Source organism: Mya arenaria, chromosome 5, assembly GCF_026914265.1.
Source record: "Mya arenaria isolate MELC-2E11 chromosome 5, ASM2691426v1".
Taxonomy (NCBI): Eukaryota; Metazoa; Mollusca; class Bivalvia; order Myida; family Myidae; genus Mya; species Mya arenaria.
The window spans coordinates 10,770,877-10,787,431 of NC_069126.1; the positions used below are offsets into that span (position 1 = coordinate 10,770,877).

Here is a 16,555-nt window from a genome sequence, read left to right on the forward strand (position 1 = left end):
AAATAATTTTAAATATGCTGAGATTTAAGAACCAAATAACATTTAAATCAGTGTCCTTGATGAAAAATTTACCAATACATAATGGGAAGTTGAAAAATTAACTCGGAAAATTGTTCTGACAAAATGGCGATCTCGCCGATTTTTTTTGACATCGTTACTGTGACAGGAGAAAATTACTGTAAGTAAACTCTACATAAAGCAAAAAAATAAATATTATTTTGTGTTTACAAATAATTTTTTACATGAACATTTCACTAAAACCAATCAAATATTTGGTGATACGTCATGTTATTGATTTTCTTAGCGCCTACTTGCCAATGGCCCGAGATGGCTATGACCGTCTGCTTCAAAAGCAACAACGTTTATTTGTCTTGCATTGTTTGTTCAATACATATATCAATTACTTAACTTAAATTAATGCTTGACACGATTTTCATAATTATGTCTCCAATTCTATCTCATTTTAACGAACTTACATCATTTGATCAGGATCTTCTGAATGTACATTCTGATTGGTTAACTTTCAATAGCTCCGCCTACTGGCGATGCTTTGGTAATTGGATGACACGGCCCAATTATCGGATTAGGAGATTAACAATTTGTATGAATGGCTTATTGTGATGTTTTGACTAATGGGACATTGGCCAAATACTCGCTGATTGACAGATTTACAATGTGCTAAAATTTTCGGCGAAGTCAATGTCGCTTTGATGATACAAATGGGCGAAGTCTGGGAATTTTAGGCGACCACTTCGCCCCCTCACGAGAGCCCTGGAAGATGATTGGCTCCACTTTCTAATTTTTAATGAAACTTGGTAAGAAGTCGCTTAAATAAACCTGAATAATTTCAATTAATTTGAGTCAGTGGTTTTCAAATTCCCAGTGTACATATAGTACAACTGCATTTATAGAACAATTACATGCAGAGTGCATTCTTTTTTTATTTGAGACTCTGTTAAAAATTGTTTTAATTTCTTTATCCAATACTGTGTTACCACAAGGGCGCCATTGGAAAAGTCTTAATGTACATGGGCTATCCTGAATATATCTACTGTCATATACACACAATAGTGTTGACATAGACTTACTCTTCTAGTTTTGCGAAATACTTATTAAACACTATTGACTTGTTTTATTGGGTTTCAGATTACCAATGCTATCATGTTTATGAGTGTATCTGTCTATTTCAATATTTCTTTGGCAATATTTTAAACAGTAGCACAAAAATATTCAAACAGAAAAAAGCTGAAAGCTTTTTCAGTTGTAACTATTCTTCTGTAGTCTTTCCATCCAGAAACAAGAACTGAATTATTGGGAGTAGTTTATGTATTATTTTACATGCATTGACATAACATACATATATTTTAATCATACAATAACAAATATACATATAGCTGCAAAGATTTGGTATACATTTTATGATCATATGAGACAACAATCTAACTAAAATGTTGAGTTAGTCCAGGCTTAACAATTAAAACATTAACAAGTAATGAAGATGAAAGGCCCTCCTACAGTGTTAAATGTATTTTAATCTAGATACATATTTAAATTGGAAAATGACATTTTTTTGACATTGATCAATTTTTACACGCTTTGGAAAATCGATACATCTGATTAGCTGTGAAGCGCATCAGTCTACATTACGCATTTTCTACAAGCAATGGGCACATTTTACATATAAACTATGTACTATGTTCATAAAAGTTTATTTTTTTAATCAGTGCACAATAGATGGTAACTTGCAATTGAGGAAGCCCCAAATTTAACACAAATATATTTTCACTATAACTTAGTATGATCACAATGTCGGCATTGCAAAATTTTTATACAAAAATGTCATGACATTGCATTATATTTAATATGTTGATGCTAAAATATATGAGTATATACAAGCCATAAATGGATTGGGGCAACGGTTTTGAAAAATGACGTAGGACAGTGCCAGTATTTTTGTTTACATAACCATCAACTTGGAGTCAGGCAATCAGTAATATTTTATCATGGTAACAATTCAAAGAAACATACTTAAATATTCACTAAAAATGTTTTGAGCACTTATTTTTCTGCACACTTTTAAGTCTTTATAACAGTACCGGGTAAGCACTTCTAAAAAATTATCTCTAATGTTTATTACACACAACAGTGATTAAGTTTCATACGAGAATATAACTAACAAATACATTAAGTTAAAACATAAAAAGACAACAAACCACAATAAAAGCAATGTTACAGTTAGAATAAAGTCATATAGTAGTTTCCCAATAAATGGTTTATGCAATGGTTAAGTTCTGGTTAATGAAGACAAACAAATGAATATGAACTACTACATTCCAAGATAAGTTGAATACATTTCCACATGCCTGCTCTGTATGTAATATACACCCATCAAGAGGCTAATCTAGAATGTCATGAATCAGGTGTGTCGCCTATCGGTAATATGCCAATCATTTTGTCAATGGCAATCTGACTGGTAATCAAACTCAGTTGAGATATTATGCCAATAAGCATCGCTACCAAGTTTTGCCATGATTGAAGAAAAAATGTCTAAGTCAAAATGGGTTCTTTAAGAGCAAAGTCACTGACACAGATGAGGATGGACAACATGATCCCCATGGGTCTACCCTGTTACACAGGTGACACAAAAATCAGTATTTACAGCACTTCATATGTATACTAATACATAGCCTTAAAGCATCAATGTTGAAGCACTATTTAAAGCTGTTATAATATTCCAATTGAAAACCTGCAGTAATACAGGTACACTGTTGTATATTATGTTAAATTTGAAATATTTTACTAGTACCCGTTTATGTATGTTCAATGCAACTATTACAGCAATAAATTTTGATAAACTTTCAAAAAAGTTTTCAGTCTTTACTATTTACAATATCAATACAGTACCTATAAATTCTCTTAAAAATCATTCAAATGTTTAGCTGTTTTCAATATCTTGTGTTTCCACTCTTTCCTCATCATCACAAACTTCTGTGGCACTTGTCTTACTGGTCACAATTTCAACTCCCGATTGTTTATTGTTTGTGCTAGCACCACCAAATTTACTCTGAATATATTTGTGACACACCTCCTGGTGTTTTTTCAACCTATATGGCACTAAAAAAGTCTTTCTACATGCTTCACATGTGTTCAAAACCGGAGGAAGTTTGGGACGACCCTTCATGACCTCCCCATGTCTTATTACCCTATGTTGTCTCAGCTGAAACAAGGACTTAAAGCGCAAACTACATTCCCTGCAACAAATGTCATCAACAATTTCATTCATGGCTTCAGGCTTATCAGCTATTCTAAGATGCTCGTCTGCAGATGTTGGAAATACGATACCTTGGGACTTTCCAGACACAATTACAGTTCCGAGATTTTTAACTTTCATGAAATAATTCTTCGTATGTTCCTGGGTTTTTTCATGGGCTACCCTATCTGTGGTGTCCTTAAACACAAGGTTACAAAAGTGACAGAAGCTAATATCAGGTGGATTGCCACCATTTTCAAGCTGCATGTGTTCCATGACGGATGATTTTACATCTTTCCAGAATTGGAAAGTCTTGTCGCAAATGCTGCACGAATACCACACACGCTGAATATGAGACTTCTTCACATGCCACAGTACAATATTTGTGCTCTTCAAATGAAGAGAGCACCCCTGACACTTAACAAGTGGGTGATTTACTGTTGTATACTCAGCATTTTTGTCACAGTGGTCTTTGTGATCATTATACAAGTCCATGGCTACAAAAATGTCCTTACATGTTAAGCACTGAATACAATTCCTCATGACGTTCATACAATGGATATTTGCATGCTGATAGACTTCCACTTTCTTCAATCTGGCATAACAGATCTTGCACTCGTTATTGTGAGCAATCAGTTGATGAAACCCTACAGAGACTGGATCACCAACACAATGCTGACATCTGCTATTCTTTCCATATCCAACATTGCTCTGCTGACTTGTAAGAAGACTACTTGCAGCTACAGCTGTACCAGTCATTCCAGACTTCAAGGGGGCTGAATTTCTTGCCGCTGCAACATCATCTGTTGTCAATGTTTTCTGCACCTTCTGGGCTGGTTCAGAAGTGGTCGAGGGAACATTGGTTAGGTTGATTCCACTCAATGGACTGGGAGTTTGACTTGTGACCTTGTTTGCATTGCAAACATGAGCCGACATTTCTTCCAGTGATGTCAAGGCTTGCTTACACCTACTACAGAACAGAAACAGACCGTCTTTTAACTGCAGTGATTTCGCTTGCTGAAGCAACTCCTCCTTTGTGAACTGCCCAGTAGCTTTACCGTCAGAAGAACCTGCCAACACAGAAGCCGTCAACAATGACTTCCCACCAACAGCTGTTTTAAAAGCCTCTGAGCTTACAGCAGTAATTGTAGGACCTGTTGAACTGATAGAAGCAGCCACAGAAGTAGCTGCTGTAGTAATAACAGAAACGTTTGATCCAGCCTGTCCCATTCTTGCCAGTACCATGTTCAGAAGGTTACTTTGTACCTGGGGATTCACCTTTGAGTTTGCATCAGTGTGTTCAGCAATTACTGGATTAACTGTTGTAGAGGCTGTAGTTTCATTTGTTGCCACAGAAGCAGCTGGGAGCACCTGCAAAGCTGACAATGGGATTGTAATTTTGGGTGGGATCGTTACTGCGGGTTTGGGAGATGAAACAGGTGCCACACTAGCTATGGTGATATTGCCTGTAGCAGTGCCAAGAGATTTTACAAATGATACTGGAAGAACAGTTGGTGTTTTGTGACCTTGGCCTGTTTTCATTGCAGCAGACTTCTGAGCGGATATCATTTGCTTCACTGTTGGTGCAGTACCAGCCTGAGATTTTTGAGATTTCCATCCATATTGTGTCCATACTGGCTTTGTAGCACCAGTTTTTGGAACAGCTGACTGCATAACAGTTGCAGGAACAGCTGTCTGCTGGGGAATGGATATCGTTGTCTGCTGGACTTGGGTCAGCTGAGGAATTGAGATTGCAGTTGGCTGAAGTCCGCCAAAATGAGTAACAGGAAGGCTTACTTGCTGCAAGGTTGGCATCTGTGGGGCGGTCATAACGCTCTGTTGTAAAGCACTCAACTGGGTGGCTAGTTGCACCGGAAGCGGGGTTCCTTGTTTCAAGAAGATAACTTGCTGTGGTGCTGCATTTTTAATATCACTTGCTGTCATAATTCTAACTGGACCAAGTTGATTGACCGGAGCAACCTTTCCTGCAATGTTTATTGCCTGGTTCCCAATACTTGTGATATTACCCATAGTTACAAGGTTTGAAATAACTGCTGGGTTAATGACTGGAATATTAGCAGCTTGTGGAGATTTGGCTGGTGGGTTAGTTGCTGTGATACTACTTATGTTTTGAGTAACAACAGCTGGCATAGGCATACTAGCTATTGGTGTAGGGACAAATTCAATTTTCTGCTCCTGAGTGATTGTGCCATCTTTGTTTTGAAGGTATGAAGTTACCCCTTGAACGAGCAACTTTGATGCAAAACTTTCATCTTCTTTCTTTTCCTTTAAATCATTGACTTTAACTTCATTCTGCTCAGTCACTATCTCTGTACTATTGGAGGATTTTGTCTCAACAAATGATTCTTTCTCAGGTTCACTTGTATCAGAAACTATAGCAGGTTTTGGAGGAGCTTCAAGTTTTTTCTTAATTTCGGATATTTTTGGCTTAGCATCACCCCTTTCATCAACCTTTTCTACAGCTCCTTTATTTTTCTCAAATAGGGCAGGAGATAGTTGAAACTTTGGCCCTTTCTTGAGAGCAGCAGCTAGAATGCTAGTACCACCTTGTAGCTTCTCACTAATTGCTTGATCTGTCTTAGCTTTTTGCTTTGAAGTTGCAGTACGTCCTGTTTCATTTCCTTCTTTCATTCCTGGAACTTTTCGAATTGGTGGTCTTCCTCTTTTAGCTCTTGGTACAGTTTCTTTCAGACCTCCCTCTTTGACTTCCCTCTTCTTTGACTTCTCTAAGTGACTTGCTACATGTTTCTTCAAATCTGTGAACTGATTGAAGTTTGATCCACACAATTTGCATATGAACACCTTTGACTTCTTCTCCCCTTCAGTGCTGGTTTTCTCTTTTCCTTCTATTGAGCCTTTTGCATTTGCCAGCTCAAATATTGAATGCAGTTTCATATGTTCATTAAGCTTTTGTTGGGTGTCATGTTCTTCTTTACAAATAATGCATTTGAATTCATATTCAGAAATCTCTTCAACGGTTTCTTCTCGATTTGTTATTATTATTTCCATCAACTCTTCCTCATTTCTAGTCTCCTCACCTTTGCTTTCTATTTCATCTTCTGGATCTTCCCCAACAGGTTCCTCCTTAACATCCTTCTTCAATTGAGGTTTCGTTTCTTTAATGAAGAACTCATCTACATCTTTCACAATCTCCGAAAAAGCCGGTAGCTGAGATTCACCATTTTGTCCATCTTTGCAAACATTACCCTTGGTTTGCTCTTGAGACTTTTCTTCTTTAACAGCCTTCCGATTTGTACCTTCATTGATCTCTTTAGATCCAGCCTTACTGAGCTCGATCTTTGCTTGCATTCCATCAACCGAATCAGTATCAGCATTTTTCTCTACCTCCATTCCTTCATGTTCACTTGAAGTTTCACTTGGTGCTGTTACTACCTCACACACTTTATCCCCACCCTCAGAAGAATATACAATGTAGACATCTTGGTTACCGTCAACAGGTACAGACTTTTTTTTTACTACTGCTTCTTTTTCGATTTCTCCTGCAGGATTTGTTTTTGTTTCCGGCACATCATTAGCTTGTTTTTGGTGAATTAACGCCACTCTTGTGTCTGCCTCATCATTGCCTTGTTTTGGATGAACAACCATAGCTACTTTGTCACCTTTAGTCTTCATGGCTATGATTGTATAATGTTCAGTTTTGTGTTTCTCAAGTTTTTTAGCAGATGGAAATGCTTTTTCACAAAAGTTACATTTGTGTTCTTTGGGTGGGCTTTTATTTGCCTCCTGCAATAGTTCAGCTGAAGGAACATGAGTCACAAGATGTTGAACATAGTTGTCTTTATCATCATAGACTTCGTTACATATTCCACATTTATATTCATTCTTGTGCTCTGTAACATGGGCATACAGTGTAGCTGCATCAGAAAATGTATTGGAACAAATACCACATCTGAAAGCTTTAGCCGCATCATCTTCATCTTCGTCCTCCTCATCATCATCGTCAGCTCTAGCCCTTTTAACTCCTTTTGCAGCTTGTGTCTTTTCCCCTTTCTCACTATCCTCGTCCGTATCTCCAGCATCTTCCTCAGCATCATCAGTTTCTTCATCCTCATTTGCGGCACTTTTAAGACTTATCAGTATCTCAGCATGAGCTATATCTTCCATCGAATGTTGAGAAGCAGGATCCACATCTTTTTTCCCTCCTTCTGATTTCTTCATCTTCTCTTTTTCCTCCTTCTTCTTGGTCACCAGTGATAGCTGTCTCTTCGTCTGAGCCTTTCCGACCATTCCAAATTCATCAAACTTTTTTATATAGTCCATATCAAGAGCTCCAGACCTTCGTTTTTTCGCAATCACTTTTGTTTGTCCCTTACTGGGACTGGCAGTTACAATGAACTTATGCTTTTTGCCAATGGCCCCAGATGACAGGTCAAGGGCAACTTCTTGCCTGATGACAGTGGGGACATGGGCTGGGGTGACAGTCAGGTCGAGGGCCTGGTCCTCTATGTAGACGTCCTGGCTGGTCATAATGTGGGTCGTACTTATGTCTACCACCTGCCCATCTTCTATCACCTCGCCAGAGTCCTTGGACTGCAATACCAGAAAGACCGATTTACATTAGATATAGTAAGAAATACATGCTTAATTATAATATCAGCATCACCTCACACTTTTTAATGAATTTGACACCATAAAAGAGTCTGAAGTTTTACACACAGCCTGTTATAAAAAAAATCCAGCCAACTTAGAAGTAATCAATGCATTGTAGAACCAATACCAATATATATCACTGTCAAATGATCCTCTTTCAGTGGACATCAGGTAAGCAAAAGCCACAAGCCCTGCACTGTATTTTTTTTTCTTTCTGCCAAGGTAATTAGTTTTATTCCAAACACTAATGTTTGAATTTGGTCTTGTTCACCTAGAAGTCTTATTTCAATGATTGCACTTGGAACTAGTCCAAAAACTTATTTTGTTCTCCGTCAATTGTTAAATTGGCAAATATATGTTAAGTCCCACCCAAATTTGATAAGACAGGGCACAGTTAGACAACATTCACAAAAACTTTATATCAGTCTATAACTAAGACGTTTTAAAAATAATAAAAGACTAGACAAACACTGTGTAATCCCAAAAACTTCATTAATGGTTTTCATACCTTGAATTTTTCCCTTGTGAAGTTAAACACCTTTTTCTCGAGGTCTTCAATCTCACGCTGAAGATTGGAACCCTCCTGATGGTACTCCTCCCTTGCAAGGAGCCGCTCCTGGTGCTCAACCAGGAAATGTTGAAATAGCTCAACACGAGAGGGAAACACCTTCTTACACCAGCTGCACAGGTATACATCTGCAAAAAATATTGAAATATAGATAAAAGGTGATACATGTATATGACATACAGATATATTGTTGGAATAGTTTATAACAGAACCAAAAACCCTGCTGACACCAGCTGCACAGGTACACGTCTACAAGAAATATTGACTTATAGGTGATATAAGACATACAGATATATTGTTGGAATAGTTAATAACAGGAGGGAAAAACCTGCTGACACCAGCTGCGCAGGTACACATCTGAAGGAATAAGAGTGGATTAACGCCATATATGTTTAGTCCTGGAATAGCTGAACACAGGAGGTAAACACCTATTGACACCTGCTGCACAGTAACATGTCGGCAGGAAATGTATATGATAGGTTAGGATAATTGATAATGTGTGGATCTTAGATGGGACAGACATATCAAAGACACTATGGCTATAAATTGAAGACAGATATCATACATACTATTGATAAAAGATGATATTTCATAAGCTGTTATTCTTTTAAGGCATCTAGAGATTATTAACTAAAGTTAATTTGACTGGACTTTTTCTTTGTTAAATTGTAAAATGTTTCAAAAGAAAGTTATTGAACTGTATCTCAAATTCTAGAGCTATATGACATCACACTTACACATTGGCTCAGATGGTTCACTCTGTTCGGAGTCTCGAATGTCAAGCTTCATCTTCGAAACCTCGCCCATGCGGCTCAGCTGTTCGATGGAGATTTGCTCCAGGGCAGAGGCATCTATGCCCTCTGTAATATAGTGAAAATATAGATAAATAAATGTGTGGATTATATTTGTTGTTTTTTAGTATGATTACATTTATTGGTTCTAGAATACATAGTGGTATGTGTTTAATTGTCAAATTAAGACTTAAAAAACTGCATTAGAATATATCCTATAAATTATTTAAAGACTAAGGCATTCTATTTGCACCATTGTAAGCTTTGTATTAAAAATACTATTACTGATTGCAAATTTAGCATTTCAATTTTAGCGCTAAGATCACCACAAAAATCAACTAATTCACAGTAGTAAGATTAACATAAGTGGAGAACTATTGAATTCACCAGCTCTTAGGGTGAGAGTGGTCTTATGGTTAAAGTGTTCCCCTCTCACCCAAGAGGTCTTTGGTTCAAGCCCAACAAGGAAACATACTCTTTTCTGGTTTCTAGTTTCTACTCTGAAAACGGTTTCAAGACTGATTCATATCATACTATTGGTGTCTTCACAATTGAGCTTAACTCACCAGCAAGCGATGCTGTTGCAGCAGTAAGTATTTCCTGAAGGTGATCAAGACTTCCCGCATCATCGTCTCCGCCTGCATCAACCAACATCTCATCAGACGAGGCTGGCACAAGGCAGGAAAGGTTCGGGATACCACCCACAGCACTGGATGCTTCGTCTAAAAACATGGTAATTTTCATTTACACACAAACAAGCTGTATGCTGAGAAAGATGTTATTTAGCTGACTTCAGATCCTTACCTGCTTAGAGAGTTTTTTGTTTAAAGGTAGAATGTACTTATTGTTAATTTGATTTTAAAAGAATACAAACATTTCAAAAACTAGTCACACATGTATTTATAATTCATAGTTATATCATCATAATCCAAGATTATAGCAGAATTTAAAGCAGAACTTGTGAGATGTTTGAACACCTTGAACACTTTACTTACCTCCTGACTCACTGGACTTCTGAAATAGAAAATAATTAAAATTACATAATGTTAATAAATATTACAATTGCAATACCACATATTTGTAATATAGGTTTAAATTTTACATATAAACTGTATTGCTGAACAATGTTAGCCTAATTATGTCAGGGGAGGGGGGGGGGTTCCTTTCACTTTGGGAAAGACACCCTAGCTCCAAATATAGCAAATATTTGACTCCTTTCTCCACTTTTTTCGGCAAATACAGGCATGGCTTGTTTTAAAATTATATACTGATTACAATTTATCAATATGTGCTCTCTTATCATATGTATACGTTGAACTTGAAACACACCATTGCTTAATATTTTTAAGAAAGTTATACAAGAAGAAAAAAATGTTTGCCAAACTTGTTTTCCTATCCCTTATTCTTTATTGTACTTGTTGTTCATATGTGAATTTACCCAAATAAATATGTTTAACTAAAAAATGTACTTTAGTTAATAACTCAAAAATAATTAATTAAATGAACGGTCAAGCACCTGAAATCCTAATAGTAGAATGAAAATTCCAGAGATAACTGAACATTTGGGGATAAGTATTATTTTTTCATTCAGGTAGAGTAAAAACTATATGTGATTGAATGATGTTGAGGTTGGAAAAAGTATTTTATGCAATTACCAGGAGCCATGTATACTAACAGTCTCAAGTCAGAAAAGCACTTTTATTAAAGTACAAAGAAACATCTTCATTTCATTTGTTTAAAAACAAAAAAAAATGTGAATAATGATACTATTTTGAATATAGTTATAAAATTCAGGAAATTCCATCATCAAAACTTAACTAGAAAATAATTACAATGAAACACTTGAAACTGTATTCATGGCCAAGGGTAATTTATATGATGAATACTTTGTCATACATGCCATATCCCCTGGCTGGGGAAAAAATCCCCCAGAATTTCGATCCATCCCCCGGTATCCCGGCGGGAGATAAAAATCCCCCAGAATTTATAAGAAAAAAAAATTTTTTTTTTTTTTTTAGAAATTTTACATCAGGCAATAATGACAAAGTAAGTGAAACCACAGTATGTGAGTGAAACTGAATGCAAAGAAGCAACTCCATGAGGGTGAAATGCCAAAAGGAAACTTACAACAAGTGATCAATTAATTTGTAGTAATTATCAAAGGCAAAGAAATATTACTATTTTGGAAGGAAGAAATTAATTATTTATTCTATTCTCTTATTTTCTGGAAGTCATCAAGCTGATAGAATTAAGCACATTTTTTAATTGTCTCGAAAACATATTTTTCCAATGACATATTTTGTTCTGCAAGTGCATTACAGTATGACCTGACAGTGTATCATAAGAATGTGATAAATCATGACATAAAATAATGTGTAATGAAAAAGTTAAGAGGTTTTCAAAGCAAACTATATGTGAATACATTTTTTCGTACTTGCATCTAAAAATACTTTAAAATGTATGCTTTGTACAAAATTGATATTTCCAATGCAGGATGATATCAGTAGACATTTTTACTTTCCAAGAGGAGCAATAAAAATATCTTTGAGTATCATAAATAAATTAATCATATACAATATTTACCAAATATGTGTGTCTGTCCGGCACAGAAGTGAACGTTGTTTCTGGAATTAAGAAAATGATCATATTCAACTTTTAAGTAAAAATACAAACAAAATTGTATTAAAATAAACTTTCAAGATATTTAATAATACTGGGAAAATTAAGCACATTTACTATTTTCATAGAACTCCTCCATTATTTAATATTAAATGCAATAAAACATGCCACACTTAAATATGACTAAGTCATTCTTTCAAAATAATTGCAGAAAGATATTTAGTCTTTTCTTCAAAGCTATAATAAGGTCACATTCTAACATTTACTAGTACATGTACCTTTCTTAATCTTAGCCAGAGCCTTGTTTTCACGGTTGGCCTTTGTTTCTTTCTCATCAAGAAACTTATACACTTTGAAGGCATTACTCCCTTTCTTCACCCCATGATCTTTTAGCTCCATCACATCAGGTAAACTGTTGAGTGCACATCTGAAGTTTGCCTTCCAGCGTTTATGATCACTGTCATCATGACGACCTGTAACATATTAAATCTATAAATAAATTTTATTACCCTACAAGCCCTTTAATCATTTTTCTTTGTAACATAAACAGTATTTACACTTGGTTGACCAAATAAAACTGACTACTGACTGGAAAAGTTAAGATTCAATTCAGACAGAATTATGATTTCTTTTAAGTTAATGAATATATTACAATCTTGTGGATCTAGTAAAAGTTAACATATTCTTCATTAAGTATTTCACACCTGTATGTATTGCCCATCTTTCAAACAGGTTTGTGTCATTTTGCATATGGAAACATTGGTTGGCAGCATGTTTCCAAGAGATTCTGAAGATGCCCTGGTTTCTAGTTTGCCAAGTAAGTCCGGGAACATCATCCTTCTCCAAGGCCTCAATCAACCATGGGCGCATTCTCTGTCTTTCTACAGGCCGAATGTAGCGAGTCTTTTCCCCCTTGCTCGTTGGGGTGGCACGACTCGTAATTCGGCCTTCTTCAATCGACATTGTTGACTTTGGATTCTAAACATAAAACAAATAAGCATCAATATCTCATTTGATGGAATCATGACTGATGAAATGAAATAAAATTATTAAATTTCTGAAAATAAACACAAAATTCAGTCATTAATATAAAAATATACACAGCTACAATATGCCAGCATAAATGATTAAATACTGAAAGGTTTTATCACTTTTATTTACTGAATCAATCAAATCTACATTATTTACTTCTAGATAATACCATCAAGGTCCTTTTAATATAAATAACACCTTAAGTTAATGAAAGGACATAGTTGTATATAATATCATCCTTAATGAAAATTGTTTCAGTTTCACTTTCAAGTTCCACCTACTTTCACTTTCAGTTTTATTTTCTCAAAACCTACACACATTAAATATAATAATTTTTATTTTTTTTGCTGATTATTTATGTCATAAACGCACTGACAAGCAAAAATATTATGAAAAAAAAATGTTTAAAATGGATGGCATTTTATATAACGGAAATATGAGAAAAGTACACATCACAGCACAGCCTCGATTTCAGAATTTGAAGTCACGTGACGCGGAGCGCAAGACTCCATGATGCCGAAGGCCATTTTGATTTTCCAAAATGTTTCATGACATAACACAATAAAAATGCAACCCACAAGAACAGATATCGAACGTGACGCTTAATATAAAATTCAATGTATCAAGAACTTCTGTACAATACTCACTAACCTTAAATTAACTAACATACAGGGCAACACACGCATTTCGAAAAGCGAATGTGAAAGTTGACCTATTTCGTTTTCGAATTTCGAAAACACACGCTTGATTGTGAAACTATATGGTAAATGTCATTGCCATTAGGTTCCATATATTTTTTTACATGATATAGAATATAATTACCTGATCAAATGTTGAAGTATAAGCCGAAAATCATACGCAATGTAAGGAAAACAAAATCGCCATCATAAACGAAAGAAACCCGTAGAAGAGGTGAATATTTAAATTAGATGGTTTCGAAATCAGAAAAAGAAACGAGCTAAATTTTTATTCATTTCATTGCATACTTCTAAATATTTATTTATATTAAATTATATTATACATCTTAACTTAGTTTTTAAAGTCATGTTTTAAAAACATGATACATTATTTTAACAAATCGCAGTACATTTTGGCCGTTTGTACTTTCGCTTTCACTGTTTAAGGCTACAAAACACTATTAAAATGTAGGACCTGTCCGTGCAATTGGATTTTGTAAATCTTTCCAGCTGCAGGCATTTTGTTTTCACATCTATAATTCTTCTTCTTAAAATAACAACTTTGATCGATGAGCAGTTATGACAACTTCACATGCAGAGTGCCAATAAACCAATGAAAGACTCTTTAAAATGCCTGCCATGTATTCGGGACCGAAAGCTTATCAAGAATACGAATACTGGGCTTGTTTCGCAAAATTAAAATATTGATTTGAATCATATTTAGCTATATGAACTGTAGAAAGGCGGACAAAAATTATGAACCATAGAGACGTGCCTACAAGGAAGAGTAACGTTTTACTGATAGCTGATACTAAATTGCAATAAATGGTGAGACGGCATCATACGGAGTGGCCAGGGAGCTTCGGGGTTTTTTTTTGTACCGATTCACGGTTACCAAGATACGATAAATGGTTCTTAATCACATGTTATTTGAAAAGCAGATTTAAAAAGGGTCAAATGTTTGTTTGTCGCTATAGTATGTTACGTGTTTGCCATTGTGACGTAATCTATATCATAATTATATTTTTTACTTTACCAATATTACCCAACGCTTGATAAATGTGTGCTTGTTGTATCCGAAAGTCATAATAAAAAAAAAACACTGACGACTCAATCCTATAAACGAGTTACTCGTGAAATAATATTCAATCGCTCCTATCACTCTTGGTTCCGAAGATACCTTCGAGATTAGCTCCCCTTAGTAGCTATATGGGAGCGCGTTTTGTGTACGAAATGTCGCGAATTTGCGCAAACTTTGACGCTGTGAAACCAGTCAAAAACTATCATCCCGCACACCCCAAGGGTGCATCTGAAGGGTTTAGCGTCCCCTACAAGGTAAAATTGGTCCCAGCCTGATCACGTGTAGGGATGCTGAGATGTCTTCGAGATTGCCGACCCCATTTTAGGGCATTTTGTGCTGCATTTTAGTGTATAAAATAACGTTATAGGCGAGTGAAAACTGTGACGTAATAACGCCAGCGATGCAACGACGTGCGCGTGACGTAGGTATGGTGAGACGTAAATTTCAATACCAGAACCAAGCTCCTATCACTTTTGGTTCCGAAGATACCTTCGAGATTAGCTCCCCTTAGTAGCTATATGGGAGCGCGTTTGTGTACGAAATGTCGCGAATTTGCGCAAACTTTGACGCTGTTGAAACCAGTCAAAAACTATCATCCCGCACACCCCAGGGGTGCATCTTGAAGGGTTTAGCGTCCCCTACAAGGTAAAATTGGTCCCAGCCTGATCACGTGTAGGGATGCTGAGATATCTTCGAGATTGCCGACCCCATTTTAGGGCATTTTGTGCTGCATTTTAGTGTATAAAATAACGTTATAGGCGAATGAAAACTGTGACGTAATAACGCCAGCGATGCACCGACGTGCGCGTGACGTAGGGTATGGTGAGACGTAAATTTCAATACCAGAACCAAGCTCCTATCACTCTTGGTTCCGAAGATACCTTCGAGATTAGCTCCCCCTTAGTAGCTATATGGGAGCGCGTTTTGTGTACGAAATGTCGCGAATTTGCGCAACTTTGACGCTGTTGAAACCAGTCAAAAACTATCATCCCGCACACCCCAAGGGGTGCATCTTGAAGGGTTTAGCGTCCCCTACAAGGTAAAATTGGTCCCAGCCTGATCACGTGTAGGGATGCTGAGATATCTTCGAGATTGCCGACCCCATTTTAGGGCATTTTGTGCTGCATTTTAGTGTATAAAATAACGTTATAGGCGAATGAAAACTGTGACGTAATAACGCCAGCGATGCACCGACGTGCGCGTGACGTAGGGTATGGTGAGACGTAAATTTCAATACCAGAACCAAGCTCCTATCACTCTTGGTTCCGAAGATACCTTCGAGATTAGCTCCCCCTTAGTAGCTATATGGGAGCGCGTTTTGTGTACGAAATGTCGCGAATTTGCGCAAATTTGACGCTGTTGAAACCAGTCAAAAACTATCATCCCGCACACCCCAAGGGGTGCATCTTGAAGGGTTTAGCGTCCCCTACAAGGTAAAATTGGTCCCAGCCTGATCACGTGTAGGGATGCTGAGATATCTTCGAGATTGCCGACCCCATTTTAGGGCATTTTGTGCTGCATTTTAGTGTATAAAATAACGTTATAGGCGAATGAAACTGTGACGTAATAACGCCAGCGATGCACCGACGTGCGCGTGACGTAGGGTATGGTGAGACGTAAATTTCAATACCAGAACCAAGCTCCTATCACTCTTGGTTCCGAAGATACCTTCGAGATTAGCTCCCCCTTAGTAGCTATATGGGAGCGCGTTTTGTGTACGAAATGTCGCGAATTTGCGCAAACTTTGACGCTGTTGAAACCAGTCAAAAACTATCATCCCGCACACCCCAAGGGGTGCATCTTGAAGGGTTTAGCGTCCCCTACAAGGTAAAATTGGTCCCAGCCTGATCACGTGTAGGGATGCTGAGATATCTTCGAGATTGCCGACCCCATTTTAGGGCATTT

General features: G+C 36.7%; 1 protein-coding gene across 1 annotated transcript; it reads right to left on the reverse strand.

Annotated features, from left to right (window-relative positions):
• Positions 1–1,318: 1,318 nt before the first annotated feature.
• LOC128233821 (uncharacterized) lies at positions 1,319–13,800 on the reverse strand. The gene is made up of 9 exons (XM_052947680.1): positions 13,715–13,800; positions 12,565–12,838; positions 12,139–12,333; positions 11,825–11,865; positions 10,237–10,255; positions 9,808–9,963; positions 9,188–9,310; positions 8,391–8,578; positions 1,319–7,822 (listed from the first exon to the last, which is right to left on the reverse strand). The coding sequence occupies exons 2-9, from the start codon at positions 12,821–12,823 to the stop codon at positions 2,936–2,938; spliced, it is 5,868 nt and encodes a 1,955-aa protein (XP_052803640.1). The 5' UTR covers positions 12,824–12,838; positions 13,715–13,800; the 3' UTR covers positions 1,319–2,935.
• Positions 13,801–16,555: the final 2,755 nt, after the last annotated feature.